General features: G+C 36.7%; 2 protein-coding genes across 3 annotated transcripts; both read right to left on the bottom strand.

The window, feature by feature from the left end:
- Positions 1-7,126: 7,126 nt before the first annotated feature.
- On the bottom strand, positions 7,127-8,128 carry LOC121736514 (ubiquitin-related modifier 1 homolog). Of its 2 annotated transcripts, none has more exons than XM_042127759.1 (3): positions 7,975-8,128; positions 7,547-7,749; positions 7,127-7,276 (listed from the first exon to the last, which is right to left on the bottom strand). In XM_042127759.1, the coding sequence occupies exons 2-3, from the start codon at positions 7,745-7,747 to the stop codon at positions 7,148-7,150; spliced, it is 330 nt and encodes a 109-aa protein (XP_041983693.1). In that variant the 5' UTR covers positions 7,748-7,749; positions 7,975-8,128; the 3' UTR covers positions 7,127-7,147. The 2 variants fall into 2 exon arrangements, with proteins under 2 accessions (XP_041983693.1, XP_041983692.1); XM_042127758.1 differs by lacking the exon at positions 7,975-8,128 and adding an exon at positions 7,863-7,933.
- A 669-nt stretch (positions 8,129-8,797) lies between these two features.
- LOC121736650 (ran GTPase-activating protein 1) lies at positions 8,798-21,600 on the bottom strand. Its single transcript, XM_042127975.1, has 12 exons — positions 21,405-21,600; positions 20,783-20,970; positions 20,284-20,418; positions 19,920-20,072; positions 12,796-12,965; positions 11,792-11,894; positions 11,229-11,340; positions 10,678-10,773; positions 10,291-10,419; positions 10,010-10,119; positions 9,178-9,363; positions 8,798-9,010 (listed from the first exon to the last, which is right to left on the bottom strand). The coding sequence occupies exons 1-12, from the start codon at positions 21,514-21,516 to the stop codon at positions 8,819-8,821; spliced, it is 1,686 nt and encodes a 561-aa protein (XP_041983909.1). The 5' UTR covers positions 21,517-21,600; the 3' UTR covers positions 8,798-8,818.
- Positions 21,601-23,220: the final 1,620 nt, after the last annotated feature.

Raw genomic sequence — 23,220 nt, 5'->3', positions numbered from 1 at the left:
AAACGTGGATTTGTTTTTTGAACCCGAAAAAGAACAGAAATCTTGTGAGTGGGTGTTTGAAAATGAGAACAAGCCAACAAAAGTGAGGCAGGCGAGAAACGTTGGTAAAGAAAATGATCGCGTTTTTTTCTGACCTCCGGATCCCATCTGTACAATTCCACTTGGAGATCAAAAGAGTGAGTGGTATACTACCATTTGTTTACCCAGGATATTAGAAAAGATTCGCGAAAGACGACCAAAAAGCCGCATTCTCCTACATCACGACAACGCCTCTTCACACTCGACCAACAAAAAAAAGTCATTTTTAGGTTCTGAAAAATCACAACTCGTCACCCATCCTGCACATAGCCCCGACGTAGCACCCTGTGATTTCTGTTTTTTTCCCAAAATTAAAGATTTAATGAGAGGTTTCACTTTTACCAACTCCGAAGAGGCAGTGATAGCGTTCAATCAGCACGTAGAAAACATGCCTTCAGATCTGTGGTCCTCCTGTTTTAAAAAATGGTTCGATCGCATAAAAAATGTTTAGAATGTAAAGGAGACTATTTTGAAAAGCAATAAACATAGTATTTTTGTTACAACACGTCGTTTTTTTAAGTTACGCAAAACTTTCAGTGTGACCTACGTATACAATCTACTGTTGTTTAAAAAGTCGATTACAAAGTGTACATGTACACATAAAATATGTACACTCTCTAGAGGTTACAGGATAAATCGATTTTTTTTTTGGACGGACATTTGTTTAACTTGAGTAAAGGCCCATGGGTAACCTTTGATTGAGGTAAACAATAACTAACTTTTATGTCTATAACACATCTATTAATTTTCGTTACTATTTATATTTATCATGTACTTCTATTAAAATTTCTACCGTGGAGATTTTTCAAATAAAAGTTTAATTACGGATATAAGAAATTAAGTATAGGGGTTCGAACATTTTTGTATGGAGACTGGCATATCTAGCCGCCGGCCATTTTGATTTTTTCCGAGCACGATAAAAGTGGTATATTTGGATAGAGGACACTTATACAAACAAAAAATGTTATATAACATGGTATCCTAAAGTGTCACGTTTCCGAGATATTTGGAAGTAAAGATCGCCATCGTCCTTTGGATTCATATGGCGATCTTTACTTCTAAAATTTTGATTTTTTCCGTGCTCGGAAAAAATCAAAATGGCCGGCGGCTAGAAATGCCACAAAGGTTCGTACCCCTTTTTAAACACCGCATGTAATATAACTACAATTCCAGCATTCATACACATTACACACCATTCAAATTCCTGAACATTATTTGACAACTACCTCTTTTATCGACAACAATATATCCTATCGACGTTTTCATCGACATAAACTATCGACACCTCACCACCCTACCACCCATCCCGGTAGCGAAAACGCTCAATATTCACCCGGCAAGACACGGAAAATGCCCGAGCGAGACGAACTACACACATCTCGGAAAAACAATGAGTACGAGCGAGACGGACGATAGAGGAAATTCGTTTTTATTATATATTGTTATGGTATTGTTTTCTTATACAAAGACGCAATTTTTAACGTATCTTTAATCTATACATATCAAGTGGGATTGTCGAACTGTGTCACCTTTACTATACAATAATTGTAGCCTACAATTTTCTAAAAAAATCCAGAAAAATCGTATACTTTGCTCCGATAAAAAGTAGCCTATCCATTTTACTGCTATCTACTGTATCTGTGGAAAAAATATCAAAATATATTTAGTATTTTTGAAGATTGTTCGCTGCAATAAAACATAATTTTGTGCGGCGGCTGCCCCCCCCTGGATCATGTTGACGTCCCTACTAAGTATATTATCTAGTTGTTTTATCTATAAAAATTAAAAATTAAAAAACGAATTTTTGCCATTTGTTTGCAATACAATATTTTTACAACTAAAAATTATTAATTCTTTATAAACACCTAGCTTATGAAAAATCTGATTTGCCCCCCCCCTGGCTCAGAACCTGGGTAATTTGCCCCCCCCCCCCCCCTGGCACCAGAACCTGGGTAATTTGCCCCCCCCCCCCTCCCCCTAGCACCAGAACCTGGGTAATTTGCCCCCCCCCCTTCCCCTGGCTCAGAACCTGGGTACGCCCATGTTATCATTCATCACCTACTAACCTATTTACGTTAACTATGCCTTTATAACGTATCTGAAAGACTTTAATAATGAAAATTAAATCCGTATTTTAGAAGCTTTGATGGAACAAACACAAATATACATACATACTAATACCATACATGCGAAAGTGAGCCTCTCCATCTCTTACCTCGTCACACTTAAACTGTTGAACCGATTTTGATATTATTTCGTATTTTGAACCGATTTATTTCCTGAGATAGCGCAAGACAGTTTTAATCCTAGTAAATTAAGTCCATATTAAACAAGATGCGGGCAACATTAATATGTGACCCGTTCGTATGTACCATCGAGGAAATTGATTCCTAGGCAGTTGACGGATCTACGACATTTGGTCGGCTTATGTCAATTCAATGTTATACGGGTTCCACACTCGCGGCGCGTAAGCCCGTGAAGACCGCGAACCGCGAGTGTGGAGGGTTTTGCGGCTTCGCGGCTTTCCCCGTCCGGTGTCGGTTTTTTGGCCCGCGACAAAGGGCTCGCGAAGCGCGAACGCGAACATTATCCACACTCGCTTTTATTCGCTGTCGCACACAATGTCAGAGCAGCAGCAACAGTGACTTCAACATCCATTTTACTCAAGTTGCGAGTGTAGAAGGCGGTATTTATTCGCGTTGTATTCACGGCGCGTTGCATCCGTGAATCGCGGCCGCAAATCGCGCCGCGAGTGCGGAGCCCGCATTAGCTGTGATCGGTCGGCTGGGTTTGACTTAACACGACCAAACTACTTAGGTCCGCCATCTGCCTAGGAATCAACTCCTCTGATAAGTGTACTACTTATCGAAAATCATTACCTCCCTTTTAGCCCTCGGTTAAAAACAATACAAAATGAAAAAGCTATTAATATAACAGGAGCAATTATAGCTAGCAGCTGATCCCGGCTCGCCGCTAAGCTGGAGGGGGGAGGTAAGCTGTAGAAGGAGGGGGGGGTAAGGTAAGATTAATTACACGAGCTAAAACCGCTTACATACTTACACTGGACTCTTGTATGCTCGAGTGATCCTTCCTAACATTATAAATGTGCTTGTATTTTATGTCTTCACGCTTATACATATCGCTTTAGATGGACTTTAGAAGGTAGCTCAATACATAGTAACATTATTAATGTGAAAGTGTGTCAGTCAGTCTGTCTGTCACCTCTTGCTTGATGCTTATTCTTTAGATGGCTATTAGATAGTCTTAAAATACTTTTCTGCCCAAAAAGTTGTACCACTTGTAGGCTGGAACACGCTAAACGTTTTTGTAGATTTTTAGCTATACATATACATATACGCGATAATATGCACAAAACTTCATAGTTCGTGTACTAACAGAAACCGTATATTTTTGAAGTGAAAAAATAGAGGCTTTAAAATTGTGTCTTCTGGTAGTTTAGTAGAGTTAAAACATTTTTTTCAACAGCTAAAAATTGCAACAAATGCTTAAAAAAACATTAAAAACTGCATCCCGCCTGACCCTAAATGCATACGTTCGTGTCTGTAATTATAAAACTATTTCATCCCCTAATGCATACATAAGTCATTACATAGATCAATCTATCGGCGTGTTTTTCAATCGAACCTGCTACCCTCCCTGTGATGATATTACCAACTACTGACATTTGTGTAAGTGGATGTACTTAGTACAGTCGTGCAAGAAAGTGTTTATCGGATTATTATTTTTTTACCAAAATATGTACCTTACCGTTTTTTTAAGAAAATGCTTTTTGATAAGTGTTTTGATTTTTAATTATGAAGCATAGGCAAGTGTAAAATTTATGGTCGTTTGGAAAACAAAATGAAAGCGAGCAAGCAGATTGCCTCATAAGAATATACGATGCATGTTCCTTTGAACAGCTCTTCTAACAATCAAAATGGTAATTAAAAAAAATATATATATTTTTTCATATCCCCAGTGTCTCTCCCACAGTAAACACGAATCTAACGACACATTTCAAGCTAACATCTATGAAGCAGTTTAGGCAGTGGAACATACCCAACAAATATACAAACTCATCTCAAAACACTTAACCCTCGCGCAATCGGATAAAAATACATCGCAGCGCCCGCGAATGTGAACTGGACCTTAATCTCTGTCATGACAGTAGCGATGCTAAACGGTGTAAAAACTTGTGTCACGATGACGAATCACTTCTGTCCGCGACTGTACGCTCCACAAACAAGGGGCGCCCTTTATATTTTTATGAGTGACGCGCACAGGGACGGACTTAGTAGGATTTTTTTTTTTAATGAAATAAGGGGGCAAACGAGCAAACGGGTCACCTGATGGAAAGCAACTTCCGTCGCCCATGGACACTTGCAGCATCAGAAGAGCTGCAGGTGCGTTGCCGGCCTTTTAAGATGGAATAGGGTAATAGGGGAGTTTAGGGAAGGGAAGGGAATAGGGGAGGGTAGGGATTGGGCCTCCGGTAAACTCACTCACTCGGCGAAATAATAATAATAATATAATAATATCTATGGACGCTTCACACCACGTCAGTCTGGCCCCGTGCTAAGTACCTGAAGGACTTGTGTTGCGGGTACCAGACAACGGAAATATATTTAATACTTTTATACTAAGTACATATATTTAAGATTTTTATTATATGATACACATATTTAATACACACCCATGATCCAGGAACTTTTGAAAACTTTTTGTTCCGTCGGCGGGATTCGAACCCGCGACCCCCGGCTTGAGCTACCAACACTCCGCCAAGTGAGCCACAGAGGTCGTCAAAATACAGAGAAATCGAAATACAGCGCAAGCGCTGTTTCACGCCGGCTTTAAAAGTTTTGAATTTAGTACTTTTACGACTAAGGCCGACTATCAGGCGCGGTCCGAAGTGGGGGGTCACAGGGGACATGACCCCCCCCCAATCTAAGGTCACATTGAAAAATCTCAAAATCTTGCCAAATAATAAAAGGAAATTTTTGCCAATCAATTTTTAGTATAGTGAGTGACCCCCTCCAAAATTTCAGGCTGCGACCGCGCCTGCCGACCATAGACGGACCGCATCTTGCAGTTGAAACCGACTGCAAATGCGGTCGCCGCACGGCGATCTGCAGTTTTCATACTAAATTCACATCGGCAATACACGGACCGCTCGAGCAGTTCTTGTGCGGTTGCAAATTTCAACGCGACCGCTCTAGAGCAGTCGCTCTCGACTGCAACTTGCGGTCCGTCTATGGCCAGTCTAAGGGTCAGCTCAGACCGCAATATGTGACGCTTAAGGTGGCTTTCGGATCTTTGCCGCGAGCGACAGCGACCGACGAAAATTCAAACGAAATGCCACTTTATGACATAAGCGATAGGTTTCATTTTACTCTACCTACTAGCTTTTACGCCGGCGGCAGCGTGGGTCGCCACGAAAATGTCAGTAGAAAATGATACTTATATTATATTCTATGTTAAAAAGTAGCATTTTATTTGATTTTTTACCGGTCGCGGTCGCTCGCGGCAAAGATCCGAAAGCCATTTCTGAATTTGTATAGAATTGACAGACTTCATTTGCGTAAGACATTAAAAAATTTAATTAAAATCAATAAACGATGCAAGCTGAAGTCCGTCCCCTCGTGATATATTCCCTCCGTCAACTTCTGGTTTAAGCCAATTACGAGCAAAGCCGGGCGCAATAATGATGTAACCTCGCGCCCTCCGCCGCCCTGCGAAGGGCGATGTTTGTTCTTTGGTGCAAATCTTTTACAAGGTCAACACTTTGAACTTTATAATACCTCAATCTTTTGATTCAAATTTCATACACCCCTTAGCGCCTCCGTGGTCTAGTGGTTTAGAGCGTGGCTCTCGACTCGGAGGTCGTGGGTTCGATTCCCGCGTTGGAAACATGTTATTTCCTAGTTTGGTTAGGACAATGCAGGCTGATCACCTGATTGTCTGACAAGTAAGATGATCCATGCGTCGGATGGGCATGTAAAAAGTCTTGCGCCTGATCTCTCGCTAGTCGTGTCGGTCGTCCGTCCCACTGGGTTATGAGAGTAAATGAATAGAGAGTGCTCTTGTGAACCGCGCACACACTTGGGCACTATAAAATTACTCCTGAGTAACTGGCATGGTTTCAATGAAACCGGCTACCGTCACCGAAACCGGTGTGGGCGTTATTATTATTATTACCATTGGAAGGGCCACATACGAATAAAAAGATACACACTGTCTATACAGATTATAATATTTATTATTTATTTATTACAAATCACAACTATCATTACAGAGGTTAAAACCTAATACAATAGAGTGTTACTATTACTTACATAAAATTATATTCTAGCTTACTTGCTACACAATATGTGACCTTGGTGAACTCATTCAATGAGCACGTAAACAAATCGAGCGTGTTTGCGACCGTGTTACTGGAGAATATAGAGTTACTGGTAAAGGCATTTACACAGCATATAAATATACAAGGCTTGTCTTTGTCTTGCATGTTAGAAAAACGACATTATAGACATATTGAAAGAATAGTTATTTCCTATGTAAATAATATATTTAAGTATGGGGTTCAAGATAGATCATCTTGTAGAGTTTGACTAGTTTTTTCAATGTAAGCAATAAAGTGTTATTTATATCAGTTTTCATTTTATAAACCTCTTAAAATATTAACTAGCCAGTACACAATGGCCCACTGCAGGCCACCATACACCATTACTCCATCTACACAATGGTGATGGCTTGTAGTGGGCCAGCATAGTCCATTGTGAAGAGGCGCCTTTAGTGTTTCTCTACTTAAATATGAATGTATTATACATGCTATAATCTAGAAATGTATTACATATTATAAATCTACCTTGTACCATGTATTCAAATCAGCCAACTCAGTTCTAACTTTCTGTGAATAATAATTAATAAATAATAGGTAAGTATATTTAAAAAATATATTTATTAATTACAAATTTTAATTTAAAACAAGATATACTTACTTATATTTAAATATATTCTACATACTATGAGATGACAATGAAACTCCAAATACATTTACTAACAAAATTTACTAACCACCATGCAACGTCGATATGAACATTATATTGTCGTTTGGCTGTAGTTCATATGTTAGTTCTCCGAATAGCTCCCAGTCTGCGTCATTGATCAGCACCAGAATACCCGGCCGCACCGAGTCACCCTGGTGACACACAACACATTTATTCTTACAATCAAAATGTAAATTGGTCCACAAATTGCAGAGTGATTGAAGAATATTTACATACAGAATAACTTATTAATAACTGAATTTATAAGTTTTTCTGTATGGAGGTAATTTAGTTCAAAATTATTAGAAAATACATAAAAGGACCTAACCCTCTAGGCCAGATTCAAACTACAAGTTTTGTTATAGTAAGCTAATAGTAGTACTTTAAAGTGCACAATAGTGATGTTATCTATCTAGAGTTACCTGTAGAAATAACTCAGGTCGCTCTCTCAGTAAGTTGTCTTTGATCCAAACTAACAGGTCTTTTATTGTCCATGTCTCTCGCTGGCTATCGGGAAAATACTTCTGTAGGGCCGGTAGCTCAATGTCTCGCTTTTTAATTTTGTCGAACAATAACTCAGCTCCGCCACCGAAGAGTAGCTGCAGTTTCAAAGTATCTGCCATTTCTAAAAAAGAGAGAAATTAGTCATGACTCTAACAAACTAATTTCAAATTTAACCTAATTGGGATTGTACGGAAACTAGTCTAAAAGCATTATTAAATTGTAAATCAAACTCACTAGTTTTTTAAATGTATTCTTGTTTATTTTAAGATAGCATGTAGTAAATAGGAAGTCTTGTTTATTTAGAAATTAATGCACTTAGCACTGACAATAACAGTTATTCCAATACCTTATCAATTTATATATATCACAGTTTGACTATAAATTATCCTGTTTTATTTATATAGCTTATATTACGTGAATAATTTCACTAATAACATGTAAATGAAAAAAAAATCACACAAAATAAACACAATATTTTTAGGTTATGTTTTGAAAAATTAAATGTCACTGTCAGAATCAAATGACATTTGTCAGTTTTTTTTTTAAACAGTTGGAACAACGGACGGCTTATAAGTCCTCGAAAAAAAGTCACCATAGTAAGACTTAAGAGATCGTAAGCAAGTCATTAACTCATTATAGCCATTAACTCATTACTCATTAAGACTGGATTGCACCAACTAACTATAACTTTAACTGTAACTTTAACTTTGACTACAGTGCAAAATGTCAAATCTTTGGGTAAAGTTAAAAATGGACGCCATCAAGACGCCATATTTAACTATAACCATAGAGCTCGACAAGGTTTTAAATGCATGCGGCGTAAAAAGGAACTAACGCTGTCATCATACAAAAACCGCAATTATTGACAGTTCTCCTTTACCCATAGACATAATATATACTGCCTTTACCAGCAGCACCCCCGCCCACGCGCATGTATAACCTTGTTGGATCAGCTGTCATCTGTCAATTTCTCCGGGCAAAGTTAAGGGTAAAGTTAAAGTTAAATTTACCTTAACTATAACTTTACCCACGCCTCTGGTGCAACCCAGTCTAAGTGATTTCCAATCCATTATCAACATATAATATTGAAAGACATCTTCTATGTAATGTTTATATAAAAAATTTCAAATTGATGGATTGGAATAATTGGATGCAACAAAAACACCACATAACTAAAACACTTTAATCAATCATTCGTATAGATTGGGATGTTTCTCTATGGCCGTCCGTACTTCCTCAGGTAGCGAGGGCTTTTTGCTGCTGATGAAGAACTTCAGGGTCTCCCGGAGCGCCGGTGGGAAGTACGGCTCGTCGATCTCCTGAGCCAGCGCTATGAAACAAGGCGCTATCCTCCATTTGATCTTGTACTCTTTGTTTTCGGACTGGAAAAAATAAATAACAAATAATTAATTATTGTCTGTCAAGAAAGAGTAGACGCTTAAAAAAAATTAATCGTGATCACGATCGAGTGGTGATTTTTTAGGACGGGGAACAGGCTGCGGGCGCCGGTGGCGTAGCCTGTCTCCCTCGCACACACTATCTGTCTCACCTTGATCAACGTGAGCGCTCGCAGGAGGGAATCAGCCAGCAGCCAGCTCTGTGTGGCCCGGGACACGAGGGCGGGGAACAGGCGGCGGGCGCTGGTGGCGGCGCTGGCGCTCTCCCGGACGAGCCCGCACACGCAGCACACGGCCTCCACGTACGCCTGCGTGAGGCTCTCCGCGTCTTTTATTGGCTGGAACACAATATTAGTATAATAGTGAGAAACTTGTATATAGGTTAATGCAGAGGTACTCAACCTTTTTTTTATATGGGCCACAAACACGCTTTCGTCTTGGTGTCCAAATTTTTAAGTTTAAAATCGAACATTCATCAAAAGTTTGAGTATATGAGAGCTGGGTTGGATGGTAGATTCAAGCACTTACTACTTCGATCATAGAAATGGTTGCTTATTTTATTGCTGTCGTACGAGTATGAGTTTATTAGCAATATGGAGTGTAGATGGAGGAGAACTATCTTATATGGGGGATATTTGAAAAAGTGTCCAGCTGTACGTAGTAAATAACAGTTGAAAAATCCTCCAAGAGTGGCACTAGCTGCAGCAAAGGGTATGGAATGAATGTAGCCGTTGGTGACAAAATATAAATTGAAGTTAGCCGAGTAGCCGAGTCACGGAATTATTGAGTTAATACCAATATATTTTGAAAAATGTAAACTAAAATAGCTGAAATAAAAGCTGCTAAATGATTTAAAATTTACCCTGTTTCTACTGTAGCGCTACCCTAATTTAACGCATTTCAGCGGACACTTTTTAGTTTTTACATACAGAGATAGTTCTCCTCCATCTTCACTCCATAATTAGCAATGTGTTGTTAACATACCTTGAGATGGGTATCAATCAGCTCTGTGACGTTGGGCCCTAGCTTGATCAGGTTCTCTACAGTTGGCTCCTGAAGGAACTTCCCAACATCTGAATCAACTTCTTCAATTGCTGCAATTTACAATGGACAAATTAATTTCTTACAATATGTATGTTGGATATTTGTTAAAGAACTTGTTCTCAACTTTGTTTCACCAAAATATTTTGTTTTTAAGACAGAGACAATTTCTAGGACTCAAAATGTCGCTTTTCTTTTTATTTGTACAATTGACTTTAACATACCTGAAGTATCCAACACTTTGCCCATGTCGAGCACAGTGTCCAAATGCTGTGCATCCTCTGTGGCGCTGTCCTCGGAATGATCATCGTCAGACCCTGAACCATCCTCGTCTTCATCTGACTCTGATACATCTGGTAGTAACAGTTTAGACATGAATCACTATATAATAATATTATTTTCAACATTTACGGCAAACCACTGTAACTTTTGCTTCATGTCAAGACTAATCCGAACGACATAAATTATCATATCCATAGATGTCATTTCACGATATCACATAACTCTTATTTATTCAAATTGGACCAGTAGATTAGACCCTTCCGCGTCAGACTGCTAAAATTACTTTTTGTTATACCGGCTTTACAGTCGCAGGATAAAAAAAAACTTACATTCGTCCTCACTTCCCTCGCCGTCGCTCAACTCAGCGGACGGTCCCAGCTTCTCCTTCATAGTCTTCTTGTTAGCGGCGCCACCTAAGCTATTGCCTGTAACATACAAACTATGTCTAAATATTTGTCAAAGATACTAAAACTACTGAAAAATCTTTTATATAGTTTCAAGTGCATACTAAATGGAACTCGTCTTGTATAAGTTACCTTGCACTTTAAATTACATAGTCCAGCTACATATAATATTAAAGGGTGTGTCATTATTGCAGAGATGTAACTTCTTGCAGCTCATTCTTTGCCACGATTTGTAAGTACTGAGCTAGCAGACTTGTCTTGGCCAGACAGGTATTTGCCTTGTAATACTGCCGTTTATGGATGCCTCATGAGTCATGGGTCATGAGACTGCCTTACATGGCTAACTACTCAGATACTAATGATGGATACAACCCGATTGCAATAACTTGAGACACGATTTGAAGACGGCATTGCAGGTCAGCTATATAAATGCATATCAGCCAAGTCTCAAGATATTTTGACTGGCTTGTAAGTACCTGCGAGCACGACGCGCGTGAGTCTATCCCGGCTGTCGGGCGGCGCGGAGAGCGCGTCCACCAGCTCCATGCACGCCGCGCGACCGATCTCGTTGTGACTCAGGTCTAGGGACTGTGGGACAGACATATCATATTCATTATTTTAATACAATTTGGCACATTTTTACGGACGTAAAATGAGACATGATGAAAATTTGAATGCAACTTTTTTTTCATTTGTAATGCAGTGCAATTACTATTAAAGGTAACCCTAAATGTAGTATTTTATTATTTCTAGCAATATCGCGAAATTAACCGCAGCTTTAAAGTAAATAAGTGAGTTCGACATACTATAGACATGGTTTTAAGTCCTTTCCTCTATAAAGATTTTCAAAATGCAAGATAAGTCTAGCATCATGCATGGAGCCTTGCACTAATTTGCTAATATTATTGCTTGTGGTAGTAGATTTACGCAAAGTACTATACTATTTAAAGCTAGTCTTCACAGTAAGTATGTTAAGTTCACAGGCTGCAAATTACAAGGCTGAAGACTTTTACAATAATTATTGGTACAAAAAACTCACCTCTATCAGAACTGAATTTTCCTTTATGCTTTTAGCCAAGGCCATCGCGCCCTTACTCTTCAGGAGACAGTCGCCAAAGTTGATTGACTTCAAATTCTTTAATCTGGGTAGAAAATAAATAATAACAATCATTTACCATCTTATTAATACTAATATTATTAAAGTTAGTGAGAATAGAGTGATTAATGACTAATTAATCTATAATATTATGTGTTATACATTTTAAGATTTTTAAATATAGAATTTAAAAAAAGAGAACAGATAGATATTACAGATAAAAATAATTACTCCCACACCGGTTTCCGTGACGGTGGCCGGTTTCATTGAAACCAGGCCAGTTACGCTGGAGTAATTTTATAGTTGCCCAAGTGTGTGTACACAAGAGCACTCTCTATTCCTTTTACTTCTCATAACCCAGTGGGACGGAAGACCGACACGACTGGTGAGAGATCAATTATTACAGACAAGAAACTGACTAATAAGCATGCTTTGATAGTCGACAGACAAGTAATCTATATATTAATATGTGAGCCAAAAACGTTGTATCCCTTTTGACGAAAAATTGGGAAACGTAGGTGAATGAAATTTTGCACAGTTATAGTTTATATGGCGAAGGAGTGCATTGAGCTAATATTATTTTGAAATTATGCTTTTATCATACATTACACATACTACAATACGCACACTCAAGAAGATGACAGATTTTTGAGTGACAAACCTATACATATGAATTATACTCTTTTATTTATGGTTGAAGTCTGTTGACAACAAGTTGACAAATTGAAAATGGATTATAGTTTTTTTATTGAATCTTAGATACTATTATACAGCCAGTCAGGCCAGTCTGAGATCAGCTGAGTCCCAGAGACAAGAGTTGAAAAAATGTGATAGTCAATATTTTTTTACAAAATATAGTTGTTTACTAATGTCTTTGATACTAAGGTTCGACCATTAGGCGATCTCTAGTAATCATAATAACACACAGCTGATAATAAATTATCCACCTTGGTAAGGCAGTAGCGATGGCTTCTGCTCCCTTAGGTCCAATGGTGTTGTCGTTCAGGTTGAGGCAGGATAGCTTTGGGTTCTGCTTGAACGCCTCCGACAAAGCTGATATACCTGTGTGGTAAATACCATTCTGTGGCATCGCTATCTCCTCCAGGGTGCCCATGTTCTGCAAAAACAAATTATGTGTAACAGCAAGACAGAAATAAAGAGAGATGTAGACAGATTTTGATAGACACAATAATTTACAAAAGTGTAATTAGCATAATAGCAAGGTCTCATAGCATGGTGAGCTGCTATATCAAATTGATAAAAGTCATTAAAGCATAATGTCGTTGAAGTTCTAACACCACATAGCAACTTTTCAGGAGATTTTATTTTTTGAATTTTGTATATATAGACATCATACTTTAGTGTAGATTTACAATTTACTTTTCTAATAGTTTTTGTTGGCCGATACATGTTCCTTTTGGCTTAAACGATGCGTCTTCCGATTTTCTAGCGAATTACATCAAAATAGCAAAATAAGCAAAGAGTGACTTACGTGGTGTTAGAACTTCGATGACAGTAAGTTTTATTAATTAATAATAATAATAATGATAATAATAATAAAGCATATTTATTCAAGACTTATACAATTTGATATGTTTACAACCTATTTTGAGTTAGTATATTTCTTAAAGTATGTTAGTAAAAGTTATTGTAGCCTTGACCCCATCCGGGTATATGCCTCCTCCATCTCATTCCAAACCTGTCTATCCTTTGCTTGCTCTAGCCAGTTTGTGCCTGCCACTTTGGCAATGTCGTCCATCCACCGCATTTTTCTTCATTCATCTGCCCCGATGTCTGTTCCCTGGGGGGCCTCTCCATTTTGTGATTTTGAGAGTCCATCTTTGGTCTGGGACCCTAGCTACATGTCCTGTCCATCGCCATTTCATTTTTAGAGCCTGTTTGAGAACGTCTATAACCTTCGTCCTTTCTCTAATGGTTTTGTTGCTAACTTTATGTATCCTCCTTAGACTTAGCATACTTCTTTCCATGGCGTGTTGTGTAGTAAGCAATATGTTTCTGGCCTTATTAGTGTACACCCATGTTTGGCTACCATAGGTGAGGCAAGGCAAAATACAGACATCCATTACCGTCTTTTTTAGCTCTAAATTATAATATCCTTAAGATTTCTTTGTGTGACTAAAACTGGTTCCATGAGCTTCTAATTTTTCTTTCAATTTCTTGTTCATTACTGTCGCTGTTGAAGGAAATTTGTTTCCCTAGATAGACATATTCCTTTACATATTGGATCTGGTGCCCATCTATTCGTATAGGTCTCTGCAGACTGTTTGTTAAAGCCTTAGTTTTACTGGCGTTCATGTGCAAGCCAACTTTTTTGCTTTCGTTGTTCAAAGTTTGCACCATTTGTTCAAGTTCTGAAGCCGAGTTGGCAAAAAGTGCAATATCGTCTGCAAATCTTATGTGGCTTAGTTGTCTATTGCCAATCCATATACCATTAGATTTCCAGTCCAATTTTTGAAATATCATTTCAAGAACTGCTATAAAAAGTTTAGGAGAGAGTGGGTCCCCTTGCCTCACACCTCTTTCTATATTAATTTCTTCCCCTTTGTTTTCCAATCGTATTGAACTTGTACTGTTTGAGTAGATGTTTTGGATCACTTTTGTATAGCAGTAGTTTATATTGCAAGATGTTAATGCTTCCCAAATGGAGCAGTGAGTAATGCTATCAAATGTCTTAAGATAGTCCACAAACCCTATGTATAGAGGTGATTAAATTCTTTACATTTTTCTAAAAGTTGTTCGATTGTATGAATATGGTCTATTGTTGAAAAACTGGAGCGAAAGCCGGCTTGTTCTACTGGCTGCATAAGGTCAATTTTGTCTGCTATTCTGCTTAACAACGGTGATGAGAAAAGTTTGTAGATGCTGGATATTAAACTGATCGGCCTATAGTTACTGATATCTCTTGGATCTCATTTTTTATACAGCAGGACAATTTCCGACTTGCACCATTGATACGGAACAGTTCCAGAAATAATTACCATATTAAACAGTCTAGTCAAGAATGTGAAAAGCAGTGGAGCTCCCACTTTTAAGGCTTCGTTACTGATATTGTCTGGGCCAGGACTTTTTTCTGAATTTAATTTTATGATGTGCTTTAATACTTCTTTTTCTGAAATTCCGTCATTTTTATTTTCCTTTTCAAGCTCGTTATTCATAGTCTCTGTTAGGTTGTTACTATCCGGCAGGTTTTTGTAAAGCTCTCTATAATAGTAGGCTGTTGCGCATTTAATTATATCTTGTCGTGATTTGGTTCCTTTTTGTTTTTGGCTGAGGTTTTGAATCCAGTTTTTATGTGTGCTCAATTCTTTGTAGGCCCGTTTAGCACTTCTAAATTTTGTCAAATTTTTCTCTATAGTTGTCTTTCTGTAATTCTGATAGTCTTCTCTAATCGCCTTATTAGTTTTCTTATAAAGAGATTTTAGTTCTTCTTTTAATTCTTTAGTTTTATTTTTCATAGACTTTAATTCCGTTCGTTTGGATATCAAATCTAGTGTTTCTTTTTAAATATTTTATTTTCTCTGTTGTTATTTTCCATTTTCGTATTGAGACTAGAGATGATGATTTTTTCAAGAATGTCACAGTATGTCTGGATATCTTGAGTTTTTTCTAGTATTTCACTTTGGGTAGACAAGTTTGTTTCAAGTGCTTTTAAATTTGTTTTCGCTTTTAGTTTTTAATGATTTTGAAGTTAGTTTGAAGTTTTTTCGACTTAGTTTTGGTGTACCTAGATCAAAGGACGCTCGCAAAAGTCTGTGGTCGGAAGGAAAGTTAACCTTATTTAATACTTCGAGATTTGAAATGTTTTTTGAATTGTTGTACATTATGAAGTCTACTTCATTTTTTATCGGTCGGTCGGGAGAATTCCAGGTCCACCTACGGCTAGGCTTTTTCTTAAAAAAGGTATTCAATGTTAAGAGTTTATGCTCGTAAGCATATTGTATTAATCGTTCGCCTCTTTCGTTTCGGTTGCCGTAGCCGTGTTGTCCCATTATTAAACATTCATGTTCTTGACGGTGTCCAATCTTTGAGTTAAAGTCTTCCATAACTATTAAGTTTTCATCTGCTAAGTCGTGAGCTTTTGCTAGATCTGCATAGAACTTATTGATCATCGTATTGATCATCGTTGTTCGCGTTCGCTGTCGGGGCATAGACTTGTATTAGTGATAAAGCTTTATTGTCAATTTTCATTTGAAGTAGGGCTACTCTTTCTGAAATGCCATTAAAGTTAACTATATTCTGTTTTTGATTTTTCTTTATTAAAAAGCCCACTCCATGAAGCCCTTTTGTTTCACCTATAAAGCAAAAGATGTGATTCTCATGCTCTTCGATTCCAATCCCCATTCTTCTTACTTCGGCGAGTCCTACGATATCATCTTCTACTTTTTCTAATGCCAGTATCAGTTAGGGTTGTTGAGGAAGTGATTATGAGGAAGAGGAGGAGGAAGAGGAATTGTCACTCGCAAATTTAGAGGATGCGGATGAGGAAGAGGATATTTTTTGAGGAAGAGGATGCGGATGAGGAAGAGGATGAGGAATAGGATGATAGGAAATTATAAATACTAGCGGACCCAAACCAAAAGCCTTTGTGCAGTCTGTACATAACTAGGTACATACATTACACAAAAAATAATTAAAAGGGTATTTTCCAGTGGACCAAACTATGAATCTATACCGTTCTCAAAACACAGAATAAAGAATCATCAAAATCGGTCCAGCAGTTAAGAGGAGCTCAGTAACATACACAACACACGCACACAAAAATAATCGGCTAAGTGCGAGTCGGACTCGCGCACGAAGGGTTCCGTACCGATATAGAGAAAAATTGGGCCAAAAATTGTGTTTTTTGCATAGACATAATATATACCTAAAGACCAACAAAGAGTGCGAGAGAGAAGAAAATCCTTTATGGAATTATAACATGATGAAAAGAGAGAGGCAGTCTAATGAAAATTGTAACAACTTTTATTTGACAGGTCGTCAAAAGTCGTCAATCGTTTTTATGCCCTTTCGGTATTTGCAATTTATTATTTAAATCGTATGTTATTTTCAACAAATACTAATATATATAACAATAATAACTTGTGCTGTGAGTGATTGCAGTGTAAATCATAGGAATAATCCTGAAAAATATACATTTCACCCGTAATTAATCTTCATGTCCTAATTGCTACGATGTGTTTATTTTTGCTACATTCTGGTCTTTAGTTCTCTATTTCAAATAAAATATTGTGAATCCTCCCTTTTACTTTCATATTTTGCGTAACTAAAGGTACTATTGTTCCTATATTACACAAATTTTGAAGAAAAATTTTTCATCAAAATTTCTTACATATACGCTAGTGCTTGAATCAAATTTATCGATATGCTTATCGATATTTTACAATAACATAAATCTAAAATAAAAATCATTTACCTTTATATTTATCACCTTAAGCCCGGCCGCACATTATCCGAAATTTCTGATCAGAAAAATTCGGACGCCCGGCGCAACGCACTCTGTTCATACATTTTGTTGTAGACCCATCATACTAAATTAATTTCTGACGTGTCAAAATGTATGAGCGGGGCGGGGCGTCCGAATTTTAGTGATCACAAATTCGGATAATGTGCGGCCGGACTAAAAGGACATATTATCTTATTTTAACTAATAGTATATTATAATATAGCTAATATAATATAACTACTATAATATAGAGTGACTCTAAAACTAGAGGAAGGTTTATATTTATATATCATAATCATTTGTTTTACAGATTCTCTCAAGATCCTCTAATAAGAGGAAAATGGCTGAAATTAATTGGGCGTGTTGGTTGGAATCCCAAAAAAAATTCAACAATATGTAGCAAACATTTCATTGAAAATTTTTAAAGAAAAATTAGAATAAATACTATTTTGTTTAAAGGAGCTATCCCAACTTTATTTGTGCCAGTAAGTTTGACATACTGTTGCACTTGTTACTGAAGCAATTATTAAAAATAAGCAATTATAAGCAATTAATGCTTTTTAGTTCATTTAAGATTATACTTATATGAACTAAAAAGTATTAAATAATCCTTATTCTGTACTCAATCTTCATTTCGTGAACGTTCTTGAACATTTTCTGGGACCATATGTTCCCATTTGAATATTAAGGAGTCACTTCGATTTCTCATTGTTTCCATCACCAGACCATCACTTTTGTGAATATGATACCTACTCGGAACAATACAATGTACAGCAAAAGAAAAAAATTTGAAAATCGGTTCATAAACGGCGGAGTAATCGTTGAACATACATAAAAATATATCCACAGGCGAACGTCTAGACTCCTCCTGTTTGGAAGTCGGTTCAAAATAATTGTAATAAAATATTATGATATTTTATAATATGTATTTAATTTAAGAATAAAATATAATATACTATGTGTGTTGTTTACTTCAACGTTTACTTTCAATGTAAGGACTGATTTACCAGATAGATTTTACCTGAGTAATAAATAAGTAACTTTATAATGTGTTAAGTGTAAATTATTTACCCCTATAAGAACCTCATGTCATAACATATCCGACGATTGAAAAATCATTCCAAAAGAAAATGTGTATCTACTTTTCAATCGTCACCTTTTTTTGCCAATTAAAATTTATGATACCTAATTTGAAATACAAATCTATCAAAGTTGCATATTATTTATTTCTTATAGAAACTCAGGTAAAATAACTCGAACGGACTAAACTATCGATAGCAAAATACTATACTATCGATAGTAAAATATACATCACACATTGACAGATCAAAAATGGTCACGCATTTTCGAGTTGTCAGGTGGTCTTTACGACAGTATATATTATGTCTATGGTTTTTTGTATGGGAGCCCCCCTAAATTTTTTATTTTATTTTATTATAAATCATTAAAGTACACATACAATTAAGGACTTTGTAAAAATTTCAAGTGAGTACCTATTGCCATTATTGATTACAAGCAAAAAAGGTCAAAAAAATCAAGTTTGTTGTATGGGAGCCCCCCTTAAGTATTAATTTAATTTTGTTTTTAGTATTTGTTGTTATAGCGGCAACAAAAATACACAATCTGTGAAAATTTCAGAAGGCTAGCTATAGCCGTTCTTGAGATAAAGCTTGGAGACAGACAGACCGGCGGACAGACATCGAAGTCTCAGTAATAGGGTCCCGTTTTTATTAAGATGAGTGAATGATACAATTGTCGCGCTCTGGCGTGTGCGTTGCCATGATTGGATACGCATGCGCAGGGAAATTCCTCATAAATTCCTCTTATATTTTGAGGAAGCGATAGCGGAAGAGGAGTTTTTTATTTTTATTTATGAGGATGCGGTAACAGATGAGGAACCTAAAATATTGCGGAACTTCCTCATTATCAGGAAGCAGAAGAGGAATCCTCAGCAACCCTAGTATCAGTTCGAGAAACCTAATTGTTGTAGCTAAAGATTTCACGTTGTGTGTACATATTTTTAATGAATTTTGTGTTAAGGTGTAAATATTATATCAGGAATGTAAAACTACTTGTTTTACATTCCTGGCACGTTATACTTTTAGAAGATATTTTATGTACCTATCAAACGGAAAATGTGTATTGTGTCACTTGAAACTATATAGTGGTTGTGAGAAGTCTTACTTGCGTTTATTTCAGTATAATTATTAGAATCCGAACATTTTGTTTTCTGGTTGATCTTTTTGATGGAGGGTGGTGGTCGCTTGAAATCCCAAGGGGACCAGCCGGGTTGGGACTTGTTGTAGATGGTGTGTTAGTTTTTATTGTTTCAGTATTTAGTAGTTCATTCTGGATGGTGGAGTTTCTTGACTGCTATTGGTTGTTCTGGTCATTAGTTGGGTGTGAATGTTGCTTAGCGAAGATGGGAGCATTAGTTTTGGTGATTTTTGTGGGCTTTTTTTCAGTTTCTCTGTTTTTTTGATTTTTAGTGGGAGTGTTTGGAGAATTCGAGGGCGAATGTTTTCTTTTTTCATTGCCAGTTTCTTTGATAATTAGTTCATCATATCGAATGTAAGTTTTATTAATTACCACAAACAAATTACTTACTTGGAACACTCCAGCCAATGCTTTAGCTCCCTCATTCTCCAGTCGATTCCTGCCAGCGATAAAGATGCGGAGTTTCCGTGGGTTGGTGGACAACGCTTTAGCCAAGAGCTTGCCACCAGTAATACCAAGCCCATTGTTGTTCAAACGTAACTCCTGTATAATTAAAACATAACAATAAATTAAAGGGCAAACTAATGTTTGTTTAGGTTTCTACATACAGGGGATTTTTATTTTTGTGTTGTGACAAAGACAACCACTAGTATTAGTAAAGTGGCTTTTCTCATTTATTATTTCAAGAGATATTTTTTTACAATTAAAAAATTTATAACAATTCCATTTTACAGATTTATCATGTAAATATTACCTCCAACTCCGAGCAGACATCACTTTGCAGCAACCGAGCGAGACCTTCTACTCCGATAGGTCCGAATGCATTGTCACTCAAGTCCAGTACTGACAATCGTGCACCAGCCTCAATCATACCGTCTCCCAGTGCACTCTGTAATATACAAAACAATTTGATTAGGAATCTGACAGTTTCAAAGTAAAGGAAAAAAAAAAGCATTTAGAATTATATAACATGGTAGTGTTTTTTATAATTGTATTACTTTATTAATTTAGTAACACAGCATCAGAAAACAAAAAAAAGGAACAATAAAATTGAAAGGGGCATAGGCAAAGGGAAAGGACATAGGATACTTTTCATCCTGGAAAATGTAGGGTCCTGCACAATAAACGAATTTTGGCGCAATGGAGTTGCGGGCTTCGTCTAGTATTACAATAATGATCAAAAATACTGATACTGATATTGAATATAATAAGAAAAAAGTTTAGTTCCTTGTGGCCAATAAAATAATACTTTCTAGAGCTGGTGGTATCTCCGTTTTCATTCTACCAGTGAACATATCAGAGAATCTTGCTGTTTTGAGTTCTGGATGCTTCTCCAGTGCTTTGGCTATTGCTTTGGCGGCTTCCACTCCTAATGTGTTTCCCGTTAGGGTCAGGTACTGAAGATCGGAGCAGGCATTTATGGCATCTATGATTGGTTTTGCTGAAAACAATAAAAGTATTGTGGCTATGGTATAAGTGATAGGTGATTTTTGTTATTATCATTGCATTATTTACCTAATTCATCATAAATATTCTAATAACATTTTAAATTTGCAGCTTTTTGACCATTCAGACTTTGTTTACACTTATGTTATAAATAGCATTTTAATTGGTGTATTTTGTTACGATACTACACAAATCATTGTTAACATTTATTTATATTTTACAATGCTTCTCCTTTGTATGTTGTTAAAAAAAATTAACATGCTACCTTATGCAGGTTAGCCTTCGTAAAGTAATTACGCTTCACACTACGACTATCAAATGTGTTAAGGTTTAAAAGTAATATTAGTAGAATGTTTTGTATTATCTTTTAAATAATGCATTTTCAATAGTAAATAATGTAAGAAGTGCATATTTAGTGAGTTTACTTACCATCGGCAGCGGTGTCTAACTTCAATGATTTTCCGGAAAAATCTACACCACACACTGGCCTATTTAGATTTCCCAATACCGAGTTTATGGAATTAAAATCAAACGATGTCATTTTGTTGATTAGATTTATAATTAATATAAGTTAAAACGTAAAAAAATAGTAAAAATCAACGGATTTTCAAAAAAACTCGCACGCTTGACGCCGTTTATCAACTATCAAATGTCAAAAACTGTCAAACATCATTTTTTTTCCTATAATGGCACTTCGGCTATAACCATGGCCAGTGTCGAGTATAATATTATGGCGGGAAACAATTTGTTCTATATCGTCAGGTCAGTCAGGTCTAAAGTATAGTCAAAGTCTAAGTATAAAGTCAATACAGTCAAGAAGTCAAGTCGATCGATTCAGTAAAGTCACTTTTGGAGGGAACACAAAAGAGCACGTTTCTGGTTATTACATCACTTAGGTACACTTGTGCACGAAAACGAAATGGTTAATATCCTACACTTCGTTACACATTACAAACCCAGTTAACAGAATTTTAGGAGAATAATACAAAAGCATAACTGATAACATCACTCTTTCACATTCCCGTCTACAGAATATTGTCTATGACGTGGACGTAGTAAAAACCCTCGGTTGGTCGTGCTTTTAAAATAACGCCGTTGGTCACCTGGGGTCTTCGAAAGCCCGAAAATTAAATGACATAAAAATGGTATAAATTTATATATTTCTTAACTTTTTTTCTGTAAATTATTGTTATTTATTTCAATGTTAATCAGATTTAATCAAAAGATTAATTATATTTTGAATACTTATAAACAAAACTTAAGGAAACCATGAGTTGGAAAAATTAAAAAAAAATCAACATTATTTTTAAATTGTGGTAAAACGTACACGTTTTACCTAAACTAACAGGTAACTAAAATAACAGTTAAATTTCCCATAACTTAGATTGAAATTTAAAAACCTAAGTCCAAATAACATATAAACTATTAAATGTTAAAAAATGTTAAAATTTTCAGCACCAAAACTTTTTATATTTTATACATTTTCCTGTTCTAATGCTTTAAACGTATCATCATCATTTTGGTCTACATAGCAAAACATGCATTTCTAGAAAAGTGCGTCTAAAACTTCTTATATGCAATATAAAACAATAAGAATTAACACACGAATATTTTCATTGATTTATTATTAAAATACAAGGAAAATCACAAAAGAAACCCATTTCGGTGTGAAAACTGCATGAAAATATCAAATCGAATTTATTTACACGGTTGGTCACCTGGGGTCCTTAAAGACCCCAGCGTGAATAAACATGTCTGTGACACATAATACATGCTCGCGAGCTCAGATTAATGGCAATTATATATCGAAATATAATTCCTTTTAGGAAGCTACCTAAAGAGCGGAGTTGCTACGATTAATTTAAATATAGTTTTTCCCGATTTCGCAAACACCGGGCTTTTAAAGACCCCACGCGAGTTGCGACCAACCGAGGGTTAATATCATCATCATCATCACCCTTTTGTTTGCACGGTTGCGGTGCGGCGGCGCGACGCGGGTACAATACATTTTATTAGCAATGAAAATTTTTTCATTACTTTAAATTTTTTAGTAGAACTGTTAAGACTGAGTGATGCTATTGACGGGAGCGCGACAGTCGAACTGTACAGTTCGACAACTTTAATATGTGTTTAGCCCCATCACCACTCGCGCGCGCGACGCCGCGGAATTTCCGCGAAACGTGAGTGTGGATCCGGTTCGCATATTTTTCGCACTTCGCGGCTGGTTCCCCGACCGCATCCCCAC

Source organism: Aricia agestis, chromosome 19 (assembly GCF_905147365.1).
Source record: "Aricia agestis chromosome 19, ilAriAges1.1, whole genome shotgun sequence".
Taxonomy (NCBI): Eukaryota; Metazoa; Arthropoda; class Insecta; order Lepidoptera; family Lycaenidae; genus Aricia; species Aricia agestis.
Note: the sequence above shows the minus strand (reverse complement) of the source record. Positions and strands in the feature narration are given on the sequence as shown.

Bases quoted from the DNA above. Each gene is read 5' to 3' on its own strand.
- LOC121736514 (XM_042127759.1), bottom strand. From the start codon at position 7,747: ATGGCAGATACTTTGAAACTGCAGCTACTCTTCGGTGGCGGAGCTGAG. The intron at 7,277-7,546 runs GTAACTCTAGAT...GTGTGTCACCAG, and splicing joins GACCTGAGTTATTTCTACAG to GGTGACTCGGTGCGGCCGGG.
- LOC121736650 (XM_042127975.1), bottom strand. From the start codon at position 21,516: ATGACATCGTTTGATTTTAATTCCATAAACTCGGTATTGGGAAATCTA. The intron at 20,971-21,404 runs GTAAGTAAACTC...TATTGTTTTCAG, and splicing joins GTTAGACACCGCTGCCGATG to CAAAACCAATCATAGATGCC. The intron at 10,774-11,228 runs GTACTTACAAGC...TGTATGTTACAG, and splicing joins CACGCGCGTCGTGCTCGCAG to GCAATAGCTTAGGTGGCGCC.